The sequence below is a fragment of the Mobula hypostoma genome, chromosome 2 (assembly GCF_963921235.1).
Source record: "Mobula hypostoma chromosome 2, sMobHyp1.1, whole genome shotgun sequence".
Lineage (NCBI taxonomy): Eukaryota > Metazoa > Chordata > Chondrichthyes > Myliobatiformes > Myliobatidae > Mobula > Mobula hypostoma.
In genome coordinates this window covers 166,225,217-166,246,364 of record NC_086098.1, presented here as the reverse complement: position 1 = coordinate 166,246,364, position 21,148 = coordinate 166,225,217, and the positions used below count along the sequence as shown (strand labels likewise).

Sequence of the window (21,148 nt, the reverse complement as noted above, 5' to 3'; positions counted from 1 at the left end):
ATTCTGGCAAAGAGCCAGCACAAACCATGGGAACACTTTTGCCAGGTGACCACACCATTCCAGAAAGCTGTTTGTAGGTGGGTGGTCAACACTGGCCTTGTCAGTGAGGGATAAGAGGGGTAATCAGCAGGCAAGGACTTACCATTGGGCTGGGAGCATGTTTTGTTCATGTAGAACAAAAAGTTGACGTTGCTGCTGTGTTCTGCATTATCTTTCAGATCCTGTTGGGAACAGAAACAAGATCAGCCTGGGAAAAGCATTGCTATCTACAATATCTAATCAGGAAATTCAGTTTGGATCTTGGAACTGCCACACACGCCCAAAGCAGGCAGGAGCTGTTTAATCTGAATGCTTTTCTGTTGGACCTTTGGATTTTCCACATTAATTCATGGATGTTGACGTTTCCTGCATTCTTCCCCATTGGATCACCATGTTTTAAAGCACAGGAAGAACTCAGTGAATCAGGCAGCATCTATGAAGGGAGACTGGTAGTCGACTTTTCAGATGCAGTCCACTGACCTTGAAACATCGACTGTCCCTTCCCCTCCACAGATCCTACGTTCAAGACGAGTGACCTGCTGAGATCCTCAAAGAACTTTGTACATTGCTCCCGATGCCAGCGTCTGCAGTCGCAGGAGAAACCTCTCTGGCCCGAGCGGAGCGAGTACAGGAGCGGATTAAGGAAAAAACACTGATACGTTTCAGGGAAAGTTTAAAGAGTTCATGAGGGAGAAAGGAACACAAGGTTGTACAGTAAGTAAAGAAGATAAGTGTCAGGAAATTCTTATTGTGGTGAACAAGCCTGTTCTCTGAAAAACACGCAGAACTTCCACAAAGCCTGCAGCTTTTAACCCAGTTTCCTTTAATTATAGACACACTCACCTGGAACATACGATTCAAGATCAAGATGCAAGCTTATTTATCACATGTACATTGAAATAGAGTGAATTGCATTGTCTTGTGTCAGTAACCAACACAGTCTGAGATGCGCTGGGGGCAGCCCGCAAGTGTGAACATGGTTCCAGCCCCACAATAGCATGCCCACAACTCACTGACCCTAACCCATACATCTTCAGACTGTGAAATACCCTGAGAAAACCCACACAGTCCTGGGGAGAACATACAGACAGCAGCGGGATCTGAACCCCGATCTTATCGCTGGTCCTGTAAAACGTGATGCTCACTGCTCTGCTCTGCCTCTGTGCAATCCTCTGCACATCTGCTTATATCGAGTTCAGGCCTTACCCGCAACTCTACAAACCTGAGACTGGGAGGAGGGAGAACGTGAATACTGACTTACTATAGCCTGGAGTAAGCCCAACCACAGTGCGAAGTCACTACTTGGCACAGAAGCAAACAAAATAAGATTACTCAGGACAGTGACTATTTCTTTGATGGTAAAGCACTTGCGGATGACCCAATAGAAAAATTCAAGGTTCTCTTTGAAACCTTTCAGCTAAGCTTTGGCAAGGTGTGTAGGAAGAGGGACTTCACTGAGAGCTGCACTCTCTCAGTACTGCAGCAGAGATTCACCCAGCCGAGCTGTTCAGGTTTGAACAGGTGACCCCAGACATGACATGAGACCCATTCAATTAATTCTGCAGGTTCCCAGGCAGTGGCTTCTCACACTCACGGGGTAATGATGCCGATATCTCTGGAGGTCCATCGCTGCCCTCTTACTTCGCCGACGTGGCTTGTCCTTAAAAGACAGAACATTTAACAATTATTAGAACATACTCTCAGTGGCCACTTTATTAGGTACACCAGCTCGTTAATGCAAATATCTCATCAGCCAATCATGTACCAGCAACACAATGCATAGAAGCACCCAGACATGGTCAACAGCTTCAGTTGTTCTTCAGACCAAACATCAGAATGGGGAAGAAACGTGATCTAAGTGACTTTGACTGTGGAATGATTGTTGGTGTCAGAAGAGGTGGTTTGAACATCTCAGAAACTGCTGATCTGGGATTTTCACAGACAACTGTCTCTAGAGTTCACAGAGAATGGTGTGAAAAACAAAAGCATCCAGCGAGAGGCAGTTTTGAGGGCAAAAACACCCTGTTAATGAGAGAGGTCAGAGGTGAATGACCAGACTGGTTTTAAAACTGACAAGAAAGTGACCGTAACTCAAATAACCATTCAATACAACAGTAGTGTCCTCCAAGAGGACCACAAGCTTGTCGTGGTTTGGAGGCTTGCATGCTTCAATGTCACAGACAGCCATGTTGCCTGGAGTCAGGGCTTTATGCTTTGGCTTTTGGTAGGGTCACCCATGTAGAACAGATCAAAGGGTAGAGGCCAGACTAAGAGTGGTCAACCTGTCCTCCAGGTTCAGGGGTCACCCAGAGTGATTAAACAAAACTGTTACAGAAACAGCAATGAAGAATCTTTCTACATCTGAGTGTGATGGTATTCCTGAGTCCCCACCTGGGCCTTGTATGGCCGACAGTAATGAAAACAGAGAGGAAGCTACTGGCACAATGAAGGAAGCCTCCAAGGACAGACAGATGGAGGACTTCCATTGCTGTCCTAAATAGCAGCGGTGTAACAGGCAATAAATACCACAGTGGTGTGCAAAAGAACATCTCTGAATGCACAACATGTCAGACCTTGAAGTGGATGGGCTACAGCAACAGAAGACCGCAAACATACACTCAGTGGCCACTTAATTAGGTACAGGAGGTATCTCATAAAGTGGTTACTGAGTGTAGAACATAAACAGGCCATTCTGCCCACGATGTTAGGCTGATCTTGATGCTAATTTATACCAAATGCAGCCCTCCTGTGTACCATCCATATTCCTCCATTATCTTCAGACTCATGTCTCTATCTAAAAGCTTTTTAGCCTCCGCCAAACTATCTGCTCCTATGACTAGCCCAGTAATTCATTCTAGGCATCCGCCAGTCTGTTTAAAAAAAACTTGCTCCTCACACCATAACATAGACCAGTACAAGACAAGAACAGGTTCTTCAGCCCATGATGTGATGCCAAACTAGTACACTGTTAATTAAACACCAAACTACTCTAATCCCTTCTGCCTACCCTACGTCCATCACCCTCCATTCTCTCCATATTCATCTGCTTCTCCAAAAGTTTCTTAGTGCCTCTTCCACCCCACCACTCCCAGCAGCACATTCCAGACACACATCATAGTGGTTCAAAATTCAAACACATATCTAGTTCTGTGGCTAATTTAGAGACAGAGGTTAGCTTTAGTTGTCACATGTACTGTTCATTGAAACATCAAACCAGCCTGCCCTTGCCCACTCAACCCATCACTCCTACTATCTCTCCCCTGTCTGTTCACCTACCCCACCCCTCTCCTTCCACTTCCCCATCTCCATAAGTAACAATAAGACCATAAGACATATGAGCAGAAGTAAACACAAGGAAATCTGCAGATGCTGGAAATTCAAGCAACACACATAAAAAATGCTGGTGAACGCAGCAGGCCAGGCAGCATCTATAGGAAAAGGTACAGTCGGCATTTCGGGCCGAGACCCTTCGTCAGGACTAACTTCTGTTAGTGCCGCATGAACATTGACTTCTCTAACTTCCGTTAATGCCCCACCTCCGCTTCGTACCCCATCCCTTATTTATTTATTCATTATTATTTTTTTTCTTTTCTCTTTTTTCTCCCTCTGTCCCGCTCACTATACTCCTTGCCCATCCTCTGGGCTCCCCTCCCCCCTTCTTTCTCCCTAGGCCTCCCATCCCATGATCCTCTCCCTTCTCCAGCTTGGCATCCCTTTTGCCAATCAACTGTCCAGCTCTTGGCTCCATCCCTCCCCCTCCTGTCTTCTCCTCTCATTTCAGACCTCCCCCTCCCCCTCCCACTTTCAAATCTCTTACTAACTCTTCTTTCAGTTAGTCCTGACGAAGGGTCTTGGCCCGAAACGTTGACTGTACCTCTTCCTATAGATGCTGCCTGGCCTGCTGTGTTCCACCAGCATTTTTTATGTGTGAGCAGAAGTAAGCCATTTTGCCCATCGAGTCTGCTCTGCCATTCCATCATGGCTGATTTATTATCCCTCTCAACCCCATTCTCCTCCCTTCTTCCCATAACCCCTTTAATGGCCTGATTAATGAAGAACCTATTAACTAACCTCTGCTTTAATTATACCCAATGACTTGGTCTCCAAAGGTGTCCATGGCAATTAACTCCACAGATTCACCACCCTCTGGCTAAAGAAATTCCTCCTCATCTCTGTTCTAATGGATGTCCCTCTTTTCTGAGGCTGTGCCCTCCAGTCCTCAACTCAACCACTATGGAAAACATCCTCTCCACATCCACTCTATTGAGGCCTTTCAACATTCGATAGGTTTCAATGAGACTCATTTTTCTGAACTCCACTGAGTACAGGTCCAAAGCCATCACACACTCTTCGTTTGTTAACCCTTTAACTTCCATCTCCTTGTACCTCTGTGATCCCACCACCTGAGTTCTCTAGATCTCTTGCCCTTGATATTACCATTCCCAATCATTCCCACCCCCCAATCTTTCCATCTGCTCCAATATTTTGTCACCGACTCTTCCTGTATTTCCTCCCCACCCATTGAACTACACTGCCAACCCACTCACATCCCCCCACAACCTCCCCCCACCAGAATCAGGTTTATTATCACCAATGTATGTTGTGAAATTTGTTGTTTTGCAGCAGCAGTATGCTACAATACGTAAAAATACTATAAATTGCAATATGAAATATGCAAAAAGAGAGCAAAAATATTGAGATAGGTCCATGGCTTCATTGTCCATTCAGAAATCTGATGGCAGAGAAGAAGCTGTTCCTGAAATGTTATGTGTCTGTCCTCAGGCTCCTGTACCTCCTCCCTGATGGTAGCAATGAGAAGACGGCAAGTCCTTGGTAGTGGTGTTGGGGGGGGCGGGGGGGAGAGAGAGAATGGGTCCTTAATGATGGATACCACCTTTACGAGGCATTACCTTCTGAAGATGTGCTCTACGGTTAGGAGGTTAGTGTCCATGATGGAGCTGGCTGAGTTTACAATGCTCTGCAGCTTTTTTCGATCATGTGCAGTAGGCCCTCCATACCAGACAGTCAAGATGGCATCAGCAAACAAAGCTCCCTCGTCTACGTCTTCCAGATAGCTCCTGAAAATGTCTTTTTCACTCCTTTCATGTCCGTTTTTCACCATATATCTTTTTCTAGGACTGTTAGAGCCTGCAATTTACAGTTTGGAGATTGATTGAGTGATCCAGCTCTTTGGATCCGAAAAAATTCCAGGAAGTGAGCGCACACTCGGATGGCCTCGATACTTCGAGACAGAGTGTGAGCCAATGTTGATCCCACTTAACTGGTTGTTGTTCGCCCATCGTTCACGTCGAGGAAGACCTCGACACCATGGTGACGGTGTTGAGACTAGCGCCTGATTTGGATTTAAGTGAGAGAGAGTTGCGCAGCGTCAGCCTCACTTTCTCTTCCCAATTCCCATCCGGATCCAGTGGCAAGACAGAGTCGAGACGGCTGTAGATGGGACTAGGCGAAGTGGATAACCAGGACAACTCCCGTGTCTTGTTGTGCTGTACACGTTCCACAACACTTGCAGAGACTGCCTTCTTGATCGTTGGACCTTCCATTAGTCTCGTCCGCTCAATCTCCCAGAGTCTGTCTCCACATGCTGGGATAGACAACTCCCTGTCTCACCAAGGGCTTGAGACCCATCAGCTACCCTCACCTGGTTTAGCCGGCTTGTCGAAGCCGTTGCCCGAGATGTGGCTGCTGTCGCATGCAAACTGCTATGGGGAGCCACAAGTGAGAGCTGAGTGCCAGGTGGGGACCAAATGTGGACTAACCACCTTGAAAAGGATGCGACATGTTCCCCCACCAGAGGTGCAACTCCTCCCTGACACCCCATACACCCCTAGCACCCCATACACCCCAAATGGTTTAAGCGTCGAGGAAGATAGAAACATCGAGGCGAATGCAGAAGGTGAGCGAGAGTTCAGCGCTGACAGCCTGCTTTCAGATCACTGCCGGAGAAGGAATCTATGAGTGGCCTATGGCTGTGTGGCTCACTGTGGCAGGCAGGTAGGCCTCTCTGCCTCGTTTGCTGTCCCTCTCTTTTGGTGAATGTCGGTGATATCAGAGGATGGTATCGTGGTTCTGTGTTTATGGATTGAACAATTTCATTTATGAACTGTGGACTATTTTCAGACTTATGGTTTTTATATTTTGTGCTTTTTTTTGGAATCGCCTGTTCCTTTTCTGTTTTGTTGTGTGAGGGGAGGGGTTTTTTGGGGGTTGAGGATCGGGATGCTAATCTTTTTTGTTTTGGGGATGGGGGTTGGGTTTGATGTTTCTCTCTGATCGACTTTCATGTTTTTTCTTTGTCTCATGGCTATCTGGAGAAGATGAATTTCAGAGTTGTCTATGGATGGATGCTTTGATAATAGATGAACCTTTGAACCAGACAGTGATTCAACCAGTTAGAATGTTTTCTGTGGTACATCAGGAGAACTTTGCTGGAGCCTTTGGTGACATACCAAACCTCCTGAAACTCCTAATGAAATATAGCTTGAAATTATATCTGAACTTGCCCTGTCCACTCCCGCGTTTGCTCTTGCCTCACTCTTTGCCCTTGGTCCACAGACTGCTCTCCTGGCTAGCAACAAAGGGTGACATATAATCTGTGCCTTGTGATCTGATCTAGGCCCATTTTCCAGCTCCAACTGAATCTGATGGTGAAAGGATACGACGTACCAATACAAGCACACACAGCAATTGTTTGGTGGTACCTACATAATCTGGGTATCTCATCCTCAAACTTGATCTTGTCTTCTCTTGGTCCTCCCGCAAAGTAAAGAGAGACCCTTTAATCCTTCATTTTCCAATAATAATATATAGTTAATTGGGCCACTGGTTGATCACACACAAAATGCTGGAGGAACTCAGCAGGTCAGGCAGCATTTGTGGAAATGAATAAACTATTAACATTTCGGGCCAAGGCCCTTCTTCAGATGTGGAAAAGAAGGGGGAAGACTCTAGAATAAAAGGGAGCGGTGAGTCCACTTTTAATCAGGGTTGATCAGGGAATCCACTCATTTGAGACAAAGAACAAAAACTAATTGAGAAAACAGCCGGGATTCCTTTTGTTTATCTGGGGCACTATACCATATAATTGGGACAGGAGTTTGTTGCTGAAGAGTTTCTAACTAACGTCAGTCACGTGCACTTGTGTGGCCACCAGACACTACACCATGCGTTAGTGAACAGTTTTTAAATTGCGTCATTTGCCTGTGCTTGTGTTATGTTATCCATTTGGGCCAATGAACGCCGATTCAAAAAGCAGTGTTTTTGATCATTTTGTTTTTTATTTTGACTTTAAAAATTTTCAGACCCTTGCCAAGATTGCCAGGAAAAGTTTTAACACTAACTGAAAATATTACCCAAGGTGTCTGTGCCGTTTTTGGTCATTTACAGTCAATCAAAAGAACACGGCTGCGTACACTGGATAAATTCTGTTGATAACTGTTATGAACTAATACCCAGTTTTATAGTACTGTGATGATATTGTTAGTGTTCAAATTTGTTCTGTACTCAGTTCCTTCCATGAAAATTCAGCTAATTAGGGCAGGCAATTGTACATCTAGACAAAATGTACTGGACCTGATGGGTTCCTAATGTAGCGGAATCCAGTGTATTTGAAATATTGCTCATATTCTGCACTATTACACCATAAATCGGAGAAAGGCTGCAAGTGGAACGGCTAAGGATTTCCGGAGCGAAGGCATTTTACTACTCGGGGTAAAGAGAGGCAAGACTGCACAGGCGCGTGACATCAACAAGTAGAGTGGGAAAAGTTTAAAAAGGTAAGGAATCTTCAGCAGTTTTAGATTCGGAGCAAGAAGGCTGCGAGTGGAACGGCTAAGGATTTCCGGGGCGAAGGCATTTTACTACTCGGGGTAAAGAGAGGCAAGACTACGCAAGCGTGTGACATCAGCCAGTAGAGCAGAAAAAGTTTAAAAAGAAGACCGCCGTATCCAGCGGGCAGCAGAGAGAGAGGTAGCAGAGTGATAGGGCTTTGGCTCAACGAGCTTTGGCGGTAACAAGGCGAGGTAGGTTTACCTGTGTTAATTGCGGAAAGGAAGTATGTGTGTGAGGCCGGTTTTCTGCGTTTAGTGTCAGATGTGGGAGGTTTCGGAGACTCCCGGCCTCCCAGACGGCCATATCTGCACCAGGTGTGTCGAGCTGCAGCTCCTAAAGGACACCGTTAGGGAACTGGAGATGCAGCTCGATGACCTTCGTCTGGTCAGGGAGAGTGAGGAGGTGATAGAAAGGAGTTATAGGCAGGTGGTCACACCAGGGCCACGGGAGACAGACAAGTGGGTAACAGTCAGGAGAGGGAAGGGGAAGAGTCAGGTACTAGAGAGTATCCCTGTGGCTGTCCCCCTGAACAATAAGTACTCATGTTTGAGTACTGTTGGGGGGGGGGGAAGAAACGGCCTACCTGGGGGAAGCAACAGTGGTCGCGCCTCTGGCACAGAGTCTGGCCCTGTGGCTCAGAAGGGTAGGGAAAGGAAGAGGATGACAGCAGTGATAGGGGACTCTATAGTTAGGGGTTCAGACAGGCGATTCTGTGGACGCAGGAAAGAAACTCGGATGGTAGTTTGCCTCCCAGGTGTCAGGATCCGGGATGTTTCAGATTGCATCCACGATATCCTGCAGTGGGAGGGAGAACAGCCAGAGGTCGTGGTACATATTGGTACCAATGACATAGACTGGAAAAGGGAAGAGGTCCTGAAAACAGACTACAGGGAGTTAGGAAAGAAATTGAGAAGCAGGACCGCAAAGGTAGTAATCTCGGGATTACTGCCTGTGCCACGTGACAGTGAGTATAGGAATAGAATGAGGTGGAGGATAAATGCGTGGCTGAGGGATTGGAGCATGGGGCAGGGATTCAGATTTCTGGATCATTGCGACCTCTTTTGGGGCAAGTGTGATCTGTACAAAAAGGACGTTTTGCACTTGAATCCCAGCGGACCAATATCCTAGCTAAGGCTACTGGGGACAGTTTAAAGTAGAATTGTTGGGGGGTGGGAACCGAACTGAAGAGACTGGGGAAGAGGCGGTTGGCTCACAAATAGAGAAAGCTTGGAGACAGTGTGTGAGGAAGGATAGGCAGATGATAGAGAAGGGAAGCGCTCAGACCAACGGATTGAGATGTGTCTATTTTAACGCAAGGAGTATTGTGAACAAAGCGGATGAGCTTAGAGCGTCGATCAGTACTTAGAGCTATGATGTGGTGGCCATTACAGAGACTTGGATGGCTCAGGGGCAGGAATGGTTACTTCAAGTGCCGGGTTTTAGACATTTCAGAAAGGACAGGGAGGGAGGCAAAAGAGGTGGGGGCGTGGCACTGTTGACCAGAGATAGTGTCATGGCTGCAGAAAAGGTGGACGTCATGGAGGGATTGTCTACGGAGTCTCTGTGAGTGGTGGTTAGGAATAGGAAGAGGTCAATAACTTTACTGGGTGTTTTTTTTTTATAGGCCGCCCAATAGTAACAGGGATATCGAGGAGCAGATAGGGAAACAGATCCTGGAAAGGTGTAATAATAACAGAGTTGTCGTGATGGGAGATTTTAATTCCCCAAATATTGTTCGGCATCTCCCTAGAGCAAGGGGTTTAGATGGGGTGGAGTTTGTTAGGTGTGTTCACGAAGGTTTCTTGACACAATATGTAGATACGCCTACAAGAGGAGAGACTGTACTTGATCTGGTATTGGGAAATGAACCAGGTCACGTGTCAGATCTCTCAGTGGGAAAGCATTTTGAAGCGAATGATCACAATTCTATCTCCTTTACAATAGCATTGGAGAGAGATAGGAACAGACAAGTTAGAAACACATTTAATTAGACTAAGGGGAATTATGAGGCTATCAGGCAGGAAATTGGAAACTTAAATTGGGAACAGATGTTCTCAGGGAAAAGTACAGAAGAAATGTAGCAAATGTTCAGGGGATATTTGTGTGGAGTTCTACATAGGTACATTCCAATGAGACAGGGAAGTTATGGTAGGGTACAGGAACTGTGGTGTACAAAGGCTGTAATAAATCTAATCAAGAAGAAAAGCTTACAAAAGGTTCAGAGAGCTAGGTAATGTTAGAGATCTAGAAGATTATAAGGCTAACAGGAAGGATCTTAAGAAGGAAACTAGGAGAGCCAGAAAGGGCCATGAGAAGGCCTTGGTGGGCAGGATTAAGGAAAACCCCAAAGCATTCTACAAGTATGTGAAGAGCAAGAGGATAAGATGTGAGAGAATAGGACCAATCAAGTGTGACAGTGGGAAAGTGTGTATGCAACTGGAGGAAATAGAAGAGGTATTTAATGAATACTTTACTTCAGTATTCACTATGGAAAAGGATCTTCATGATTGTAGTGATGACCTGCAGCGGACTGAAAAGCTTGAGCATGTAGATATTAAGAAAGAGGATGTGCTGGAGCTTTTGGAAAGCATCAAGTTGAATAAGTCGCCAGGACCGGATGAGATGTACCCCAGGCCACTGTGGGAAGCGAGGGAGGAGACTGCTGAGCCTCTGGCAATGATCTTTGCATCATCAGTGGGGACGGGAGAGGTTCTGGAGGATTGGAGGGTTGCAGATGTTGTTCCTTTATTCAAGAAAGGGAGGAGAGTTAGCCCAGGAAATTATAGACCAGTGTGTCTTACTTCAGTGGTTGGTAAGTTGATGGAGAAGATCCTGAGAGGCAGGATTTATGAACATTTGGAGAGGTATAATATGATTAGGAATAGTCAGCATGGCTTTGTCAAAGGCAGGTCGTGCCTTACGAGCCTGATTGAAATTTTTGAGGATGTGACTAACCACATTGATGAAGGAAAAGCAGTAGATGTAGTGTACATGGATTTTAGCAAAGCATTTGATAAGGTACCCCATGCAAGGCTTATTGAGAAAGTAAGAAGGCATGAGATCCAAGGGGACCTTGCTTTGTGGATCCAGAACTGGCTTGCCCACAGAAGGCAATCAGCAAGTTGTAGACAGGTCATATTCTGCATGGAGGTCTGTGACAGTGGTGTGCCTCAGGAATCTGTTCTGGGACCCTTACTCTTCGTGATTTTTATAAATGACCTGGATGAGGAAGTGGAGGGATGGGTTAGTAAGTTTGCCGATGACACAAAGGTTGGAGGTGTTGTGGATAGTGTGGAGGGCTGTCAGAGGTTACAGCAGTACATTGATAGGATGCAAAACTAGGCTGAGAAGTGGCAGATGGCGTTCAACCCAGATAAGTGTGAAGTGGTTCATTTTGGTAGGTCAAATATGATGGCAAAGTATAGTATTAATAGTAAGACTCTTGGCAGAGTGGAGGATCAGAGGGATCTTGGGGTCCGAGTCCATAGGACACTCAAAGCAGTTGCGCAGGTTGACTCTGTGGTTAAGAAGGCATATGATGTATTGGCCTTTATCAATCGTGGAATTGAATTTAGGAGCCGAGAGGTAATGTTGCAGCTATATAGGACCCTGGTAAGACCCCACTTGGAGTACTGTGCTGAGTTCTGGTCACCTCACTACAGGAAGGACATGGAAAGGGTGCATAGGAGATTTACAAGGATGTTGCCTGGATTAGATAGTGTGCCTTATGAAAGCAGGTTGAGTGAACTTGGCCTTTTCTCCTTGGAGCGACGGAGGATGAGAGGTGACCTGATAGAGGTGTATAAGATGATGAGAGGCTTTGATCATGTGGATAGTCAGAGGCTTTTTCCCAGGGCTGAAATGGTTGCCACAAGAGGACACAGGTTTAAGGTGCTGGGGAGTAGGTACAGAGGAGATGTCAGGGGTAAGTTTTTTTACGCAGAGAGTGGTGAGTGTGTGGAATGGGCTGCCAGCAACGGTGGTGGAGGCAGATACGATAGGATCTTTTAAGAGACTTTTGGATAGGTACATTGAGCTTAGCAAAATAGAGGGCTATGGGTAACCCTAGTAATTTCTAAGGTAGGAACATGTTCAGCACAACTTTGTGGGCCGAATGGCCTGTATTGTGCTATAGGTTTTCTATGTTCTATGAATATTAATACAGTTTTTGTGTCCATTGACTGGTAACACACAGTCCCAACCCTCCTGCAGAATTCCCTTTCATCATGGCCTGAGATATTAATTTTATATTCTTCCATGAGATAGGGCTGAGGGGGAAATGGATCAGCCATAATGAAATGGTTGAGCAGAATCCATGGGCCAAATCGCCTAATTCTGTTTCTGTTAAATGAAGAAATTGCTTCCTCATTTAGCATTCCTAAAAATAGTGAAAATCAAAAAAAAACGCTGGAAATCTAAAACAAAACATAAAACACTGGAAATACTTAGCAGGTTCTGTTTGAACAACATGCAAAACAAGCTTTTCTCTGTATCTCTGCACATCCCAATTCCAAAGTCAGGCCACTTTTGTAGGAAGAGAAATCTTCTCATTGGCCACTTTATTAAGTACACCTGTACGTTAATCAAAGTATCTAATCAGCCAATCACGTGGCAACAACTCAATGCATAAAAGCATGCCGACATGGTCAAGAGGTTCAGTTGTTGTTGAGACCAAACATCAGAATGGAGAAGAAATGTGATCCAAGTGACTTTGACCGTGGAATAATTGTTAGTGCCAACAGAGTGGTTTGAGTACTCCAGAAACTGCTGACCTCCTGGGATTTTCATGCAGAACTGCCTCCAGAGTTACAGAAAGTGGTGTGAAAAACAAAAAACATCCAGTTCTATGGGCAAAAATGCCTCGTTAATGAGAGGTCAGAGGAGAATTGCCTGACTGGTTCAAGGTGACAGTAACTCAAATAACCACGCATTACAACGGTGGTGTGCAGAAGAGCATCTCTGAATGCACAACATGTCGAAGCTTGAAGTGCATGGACTACAGTAGCAGAAGACCACGGCCATACACCCAGTGACCACTTTATTATGTTCAGGAGGTGCCTAATAAAGTGGCCACCGAGTGTAGTTATTTACTCAGGGTAAATGCTCTTTGACCTAAAATGCTAAGTCCCTAATAAAAAACTAATTAGTTGTTATCACATTGTTTGTGGGAGCTTGCTATGTACAAAATGGCTGCTGTGTTTCCAGATTCGAGATTATTTAATGTCATTTCCAGTACACAAGTGTAAAGGAAAACAAAATAATTGTTACTCCAGATCTGATGCAGCACAAAAAAACACAGTAAGATAAAGAACATAATAAAATCTACAATGAATATAAATACATAAGATAGCTTATATACATAGATTGATTGTATGTCCCTAAAGTGACACGAAGCACAGGAATGTCTGTAGGTGACTGACAGGAAATGATAAAGTAGTGGTGTTTGAAGAGATGGGTTAGTGCCTGGAGATGTTGATCAGCCTCACTGCTTGGGGAAAGGAACTGTTTCTGAGTCTGGTGGACCCGGTGTGGATGCTATGTAGCCTCCTCCCTGATGGGAGTGGGACAACCAGTAGACGAGCAGGGTGGGTGGGATCCTTCACAATGCTACTGGCACCTCTCTGTATACAAGTTCCTGATGGTGGCTATGCCGGTGCTGGTGATGCGTTGGGCAGCTTTGACTACCTGTTGTAGAGCCGTCCTGCCTGCCGCAGTGCGGTTTCCGTACCAAGCAGTGATGTGCTATAGATATGCAACTCTTTATGAAATGATGATCACTCTCCAGAGTAACATGGTCAACAAGAAGGAAGCACTGGATTGTATCAAATTCTGCTGTCTGAGATAGAGTCACAGAGTACCAGAGCATAGAAACAGGCCTTTCGGTCCAACCAGCTCATGCCAAACTATTATGCGCCTGGTCCAAATCTGAAAAAAGTGAAAACAAAAAGATAGCAAACTCACCTGGGACCGATATGAAAAAATGGCGAGGATTTGGGCCCACAACCATTGCGGAAAATAAATCTGAGGGATGGTAAATGGAAAATCAGTAAGAGGGAGAATTTTCAGAAAAATAACAAGTTTGGTGTGAAATATTTTATGTCCATAGTCACACAGCTAAAAGCAGTGTATGGAGTCCAAGTTCAGCTTGCATGGAGGAAAAATGCCTCAAGGAAATTTGCAGGAGCATCATCAAATAAAATTTGATGGCAGGTCATACAGGACTATACTAGTGCAGAAGGACAAAGGATTCAGCAGAGGCAGGAGCAATTCAGACAGAGTGGGAGGTAGTGCTAGATTGTCATTTTCCTTGTAATTTAACTTTCTTACGCTTGCTTGTAATTTTATATAATCACCTAGAAATATACTGTACATGTAATTGTTCAGTGAATTTTCCAGTAATAATGGTACAGTCACTTCTGTATTTTTCTAGAAATTTCTCAGTTCCCAGCAGCAGGTGTCATATTGTTTGAATCCGTCTATTTTATAGGTTAATGGTTATCACTGGGATGTTGTTATCTCTAGTCTGAGTATGAGATGACCACAACGGCCTTTTCCTGTCTTTTCTTTGTTCTCTTGGCTCCCTTTATTTATTCATTTTACTCTCTTGTAACGCTTATTTAAAATTATAAGTTTTATGCCTCATTCTTGTCGTCCAAAAAACCTTTGTATTACAAAAATATCAGGACCCAACAGCGGTGGAAGTTTCTTTTTAGCAACACAGCATGGAGTAGGCCTTTCCGACACTTTGAGTTGTACTGTTCCAGCAACCCCCAATAAATTCAATTAACCCTAACCTAATCACCGGACAATTTACAATAAACAACAGGAATTCTGCAGATGCTGGAAATTCAAGCAACACACATCAAAGTTGCTGGTGAACGCAGCAGGCCAAGCAGCATCTATAGGAAGAGGCGCAGTCGACGCTACCCAGGACATCTTGGGACTGTGGGGGGAAACGGCAGGACCTGGAGAAAATGCACACATTCCAAGGGACCAGAATTGACTCCGCACTCCGGAATACCGTGAGCTTTAACAGTGTCTCTGATGCCCATTAAGTAAAGGAATTCCAGAGTCACGGGGCTAGATTCTGAGGACACAGCTGCCAACAGAAAAGTGGTTAAAAACTGGATGATCAAGGAGTAAACAATGGAAGATTAGACATCTGAGAGGATTGTAGAGCTGGAGGTGATTGTTGAGATGAGTGACGAGATCACAGAGGGACTTGGAAAAAGGAAGGATTTAATACACTCAGTGCCCACTTTATTGGGTACACCGGTACACCTGCTCGTTAATACAAAATCTAATCAGCCAATCATGTGGCAGCAACTCAAAGCATAAAAGCATGCAGACATGGTCAAGGGGTTCAGTTGTTGTTCAGACCAAATATCAGAATGAGGGAGAAATGTGATCTACAAGGGGTGATTGATAAGTTCGTGGCCTAAGGTAGAAGGACTTAATTTTAGAAAACCTAGCACATTTATTTTTCAACATAGTCCCCTCCTACATGTACACACTTAGTCCAGCGGTCGTGGAGCATACGGATCTTGGACCTCCAGGAAGTGTCCACAGCGTGGGTGACTGATAAGTTCGTGGCCTAAGGTAGAAGGAGATGAGTTATACAGCTCTCGTTACATGCACATGCAGTTCAACTCTTTGAGTGATTATGTAGAAAGTTTGAGGTTAATAACTCATCAGGGGTGAGTGATAAGTTCATGGCCTAAGGTACAAGGAGATGAGTTATTAACTTCAAACTTTCTGCATTTTCACTCAAAGAGTTGAACTGCATGTACATGTAACGAGAGCTGTATAACTCATCTCCTTCTACCTTAGGCCATGAACTTATTAATCACCCACGCTGTGGGCACTTTCTGGAGGTCCAAGTTCTGTATGCTCCATGACCGCTGGACTAAGTGTGTAAATGTAGGAGGGGACTATGTTGAAAAATAAATGTGCTAGGTTTTCTAAAACTGACTCCTTCTACCTTAGGCCACAAACTTATCAATCACCCCTTGTAAGTGATTTTGAGCGTGGAATGATTGTTGGTGCCAGACAGGATGGCTTGAGTAATCTTAGAAACTGCTGATCTCCTGGGATTTTCATGCACAACAGTCTCTAGAGTTTACAGAGAATGGGTGAGGAAAAACAAGAAGCATCCAGTGAGCAGCAGTTCTGAGGATGAAAACACCTTGTTAGTGAGAGCGGTCAGAAGAGAATGGCCAGACTGGTTCAAGCTGACAGGAAGGTGACAGTAACTCAAATAACCACACAACAGTGGTGTGCAGAAGAGCATCTCTGAACACAGAGCATGTCATACCTTGAAGTGGATAGGCTACAGCAGCAGAAAGCCATGAATATACACTCACTGGCCACTTTATTAATTACAGGAGGCTCCTAACAAAGTGTCCACCGAGTGTAGGTTCTCTTGTTATAATATCGAGGTAGTGTTTAAGCAGAGGCAGTCACCTCGAACAGGGCAGAAGTGTCAAAGAGAAACAATAACATTCTTCAATAATTCCTCCCACATTTTAAGATGATGTCCAAATAGGTGGAAGACTCTACAGCTTTATACATTAATACTTAAAATCTTTGCTGAGAAGAGAACTTAAAAAAACATCTCAAAATATTAAATACAACACAGCTGGTAGTATTCTCATTATTTCCTTACGACACTAAAAATGAAATAATTCACCCCAAGGACATTCAAGCTCATTGAGCAATCCTATCATCCCACATTTCCCAGAGCCTCTCCTTGCCCTTGAGCCTATGAACACTCCCCTGATTCCCCTCCTAACACGGCCACACCAAGGGTCAGTTACAGTGGCCAATCCCTGGCAACGTGGAACAAATGGGGGAGAACTTGCAGACGTCACAGTTGATCAGAGTGAAACCAGTGCCAAGTCTCTTTGATAAGATTTAAAGACAGGAGGTTATAGTACAACTATACAAAATGGTGCTACAGTAGTGTAGTGGTTAGTGTGACACTATTATTGCTCAGGGTGTTCCGAAGTTTGGAGTTCAGTTCCGGCGCTGTCTGTAGGGAGATTGTACATTCTCTCCATGAACTGCATGTGTTTCCTCCCACAGTCCAAAGACATGGACGTAGTAGGTTAGTTGGTCATTGTAAACGGTCCTGTGACTTGGCTAGGGTTAAATTGGTGAGTTGCTGGACAGTGTGGCTCATTGGGAAGGAAGGACCTGCATCTCTGAGTAAGTAAATTACGAGGCCACACAAAATAATCTGCAGATGCTGGGGTCAAAGCAACACTCACAACACACTGGAGGAACTCAGCAGGTCGGGCAACATCTGTGGAAACGATTAGTCAACGTTTCAGGACGGAACCTGACGTTTCGGTCCTGACGAAGGGTTCCCGCCCAAAACGCTGACTGATCGTTTCCACAGATGCTGCCCGACCTGCTGAGTTCCTCCAGGGTGTTGTGAGAATTACAAGGCCACAGCTGGATTACTGTGTGAAGTTTTGGTCTGGAGAGGATACAGAGGAAATTCGAAAGGGGTTGCTATAAAGCATTTTACTTACAAAGAGACGAGACAGGGTTTATGGCAGAGAAGGCTGAGCCAGGGACTGATTGAGGTACATAAAATTATGTAGGAGTAATTTGTGATGAACATGTTCCACTCAACAGAGGTGCCTACATCGGGGGGCATAGGCTTGAAGCAATGGATAGAAGAATTTACCAAGAGGGTGGCTGTGCTCTGGAAGCTGCTGTTGGTCGAGGCAGATTCTCTCACCAAGTGTTTGAGATTTGGAAGGTGTTGTTTAAGGAGATGCTAGAGACAGATTCTCTCACATTTCAGAAGTATTTAGATGAGCACCTGAAGCATCAGTGAAGATTAGTTAAAGAACAAAGATTTGCTTTATTTGTCACATGTACATCAAAACATACAGTCAAATCTCTAGTTTGCTTCAACAACTAATAGTCCGAGGATGTGCTAGTGACAGACCACAAGTGTTGCCATGCTTCCTGTGCCAACACAGCACGCCCAAGATTTACTAACCCTAACTTGCTTGTCTTTTGGAATGTACGAGGAAACTGGAGCACCCAGAGGAAACCAACGCGGTCACAGAGAAAATGTGTAAATTCATTACAGACAGTAGCAGGAATTAAACCCAAATCACTGGTGCTGTAAAGCATCATACTAGCTGCTATGGTACCATCCATGGGTGCCACTTTCAAGGACTCTACATGTTCTCAGTATTATTTATTTGCACAAATAGTCGTCTTTTGCACATTAGTTATCAGTCTTTGATTACGTATTTTTTAAAAATAAATTCTATTATTTTCCTGTAAATACTTGCAAGAAAATGAATCTCAAGGTAGTATATGGTAACATATACGTATTTTGATAATAAATTTATTTTGACTTTTAGCTTTGATTTGATCAGAATCAGAATCACTTTATTGCCAGTGTGTGAAACATACCAGAATTGACTGTGATCAGTTGCCAAGCATAAAACACAGGACAATACCATAAGAGACAACAACAATAGTGAAAATGGCCATTAACAATTGGCAATTAACAGATCGTTCACATGTGCAAATGTCAATAATCAACTGAAACATCTACATTCCACTCTACAAGAAGGGAGGGAGGCAAAAGAGAGAAAATTATAGATTAGTTGGCCTGACCTCAGTGGTTGACAAGATGTTGGGAGTTGATGGTTAAGGATGAGGTCTCAGGGTACTTGGAGGTACATGATAAAATAAACCAATGTAAATTGCTTGACAAATCTGTTGGAGTTATTTGAGGACATAACAAGCACGACAGACAAAGGAGAATCAGTATATGTTGTGTACTTGGATTTTCAGAAGGCCTTTGACAAGGAGCTGCACATGAGGCTCCTTTAAGAGCCCATGGCATTACAGGGAAGATACTAGCATGGATAGAAGATTGGCTGATTGGTAGGAGGAAAAGAGTGGGAATAAAGGGAGCCTTTTCTGACTGACTGCTGGTGACTAGTGGTGTTCCACAGGGGTTGATGTAGGGACCACTTCTGTTTATGTTATACATCAATAATCTGGATGACAGAATTGGTGGCTTTGTGGATACGAAGATAGGTGGAGGGGCACGTAGTGTCGAGGAACCCAGGGAGGCTGCAGGCAGATGAGGAGAATGGGCAAAGAAGTGGCAAATGGAAAACAATTTTGGGAAGTGTATGGTCATGCACTTTGTTAGAAGGAATAAATTCATAGACTATTTTCTAAACGGACAGAGAATTCAAAAATCCAAGGTGCAAAGGGACTTGGGAGTCCTTAAAGGTTAACTTCCAGGCTGAGTCCGTGATGAGGAACACAAACGCAGTGTTAGCATTCATTTTGGGCCCTACTCTGGAAACTTTTTGGAGAGACATTTTTAATATTATCTCCAAGGTATTGAATATAGATATTTCTCCTCACCCTATTACTGTTATCTTTGGACTACCTAAAATTTCCAGTCATCTTTCCCCTTCAGCCCGTAGAATGATTGCATTTCTTACTTTAATGGCGAAAAGATGTATCTTACAACATTGGAAAGAGCTTAATGCTCCAACTACCTTTTTTTGGTTTTCTCAGATGATATTATGCTTGAATTTGGAGAAAATTAGAAGTAACCTTTATGACTCCTCATTTAAATTTGAACAGACCTGGAGATCTTTTATTCAATATTTTCATTTAATGTAATATATACCCTTCTTGTTTTTTTTTACTGTTTTTAATGGAGGTCGGGATTGAGGACGTGCTTTTAAGTTTTTTAACTCTGTTTGGTTTCAAGTTAGCCCATTGCTTTGCTTTGCTTTTAGTTAGTTGCACGGTGGGTTTTTTTTGGTTTTTTTTTCCCTTTTCTCTATTGATATATATAAAAATTAGTATACTATTATGTTACCTTGGTACGTTATGTTTAAATTACATTGTTTGTAGTATTTTTTTTGTATTAATATCTTCTGTAATTTTATTATATTCTAACAGTGTATTAGTGCCTATATGGCTTACCTTTTTGTATACTTATTCAATAAAAAGATTTAAAAAGAAAGAAAGAAAGCATTCATTTTGAGAGGACTAGAATATAAAAGCAAGGATGTAAAGCTGAGGCTTTATACGGCATTTGTCTGACCACACTTGTGAGCAGAATGGGCCCCTTATCTAAGAATGAATGTGCTGACTTTGGAGAGGGTTGGGAAGAGAATCACAAGAATGATTCTGCAAATGAAAGGGCTGTTGTATGGGGTACGTTTGATGGCTCTGGGCCTGTACTCACTGGAATTTAGAAGAATGAGGGGGAATCTCATTGAAAACTATCAAATGTTGAAAGGACTAGATAGAGTGGATGTAAAGAGATTGTTTCCTATAGTGGTGAGTCTAGGACCAGAGGACAAAGCCTTAGGATAGAGGGATGTCCATTTAGAATGGAGATGAGGAGGAATTTCTTTAGCTAGGGGGTGGTGTATCTGTGGAATTCATTGCCATGGGCACCCTTGGAGGCCAAGTCAATGGGTATAATGAAAACGTAGATTGATAGCTTCTTGATTAGCCAGGGTGTCAAAGATTACAGGAAGAAAGCAGACGAATAGGGTTGAGAGGAAAAATGGATCAGCCATGATGAAATGCTGGAGCATTCGATGGCCTAATTACGCTCTTATCTTATATGATCTTCTGGTAGATACTGTAAATAATAGTGACACATTAGACCAAGGAGCCTCTTTCCCTGCTGAGGGGTCTTAGATTATGCTGGTTGCGTTACAGAGACAGGGAAAATTATAAACAGAGTCCATGGAGGGGAGACTGGTGTCGTGCTGTGCTCAGGCTCAGCTGTGCCCACGACTCTCTGCAGTTTCTTACAGTCACTTGCAGAGTAGTTGTCATAACAAGCCATCATGCATCTGATCAGAATGCTTTCTAAGATGTGACAAAAATCAATGAAAGTGCAAGAGGACCTGTCAAATTTCTTCAGCCTCCTGAGGAAGCAGAGGCACTGGTTTCTTGACAAAGGTATCTACACGGTTAGATTATCTGCTGTAACTCTTTTGGGAGTGTTGGGGGTGGGAGAAGTTTGGCTGCTGAAAGCCCATTTCTTCATTTTATTTCTCTGGTTTTAGGGGAGGGAAGGGGGAGAGAGAGGCACAGAGACTGAGAGAGAAGGAGAAGATGAACTGGTGGGTGGAAGTCTATCCACAATGAGTTTTTAAACAAAACCAGTTGCCAGGGAGGAAAAAAAGATGAGAAAATCTGCAGATGCTGGAAATCCAAGCAACACACACAGAAT

General features: G+C 44.0%; 1 protein-coding gene across 2 annotated transcripts in view; it reads right to left on the bottom strand.

Annotated features, from left to right (window-relative positions):
- LOC134359899 (opioid growth factor receptor-like protein 1) overlaps positions 1 to 21,148 on the bottom strand; it is a 48,684-nt gene that overhangs the window by 17,101 nt on the left and 10,435 nt on the right. The window contains exons 2-4 of one of the 2 annotated variants that reach the window (XM_063073714.1): positions 13,852 to 13,911; positions 1,634 to 1,699; positions 143 to 221 (exon numbers count right to left, since the gene is read on the bottom strand). In XM_063073714.1, coding sequence (XP_062929784.1) covers positions 143 to 221; positions 1,634 to 1,699; positions 13,852 to 13,911 — 205 coding nt within the window. The remainder of the gene's footprint in view (positions 1 to 142; positions 222 to 1,633; positions 1,700 to 13,851; positions 13,912 to 21,148) is intronic. The other variant, XM_063073724.1, reaches the window with a different exon arrangement.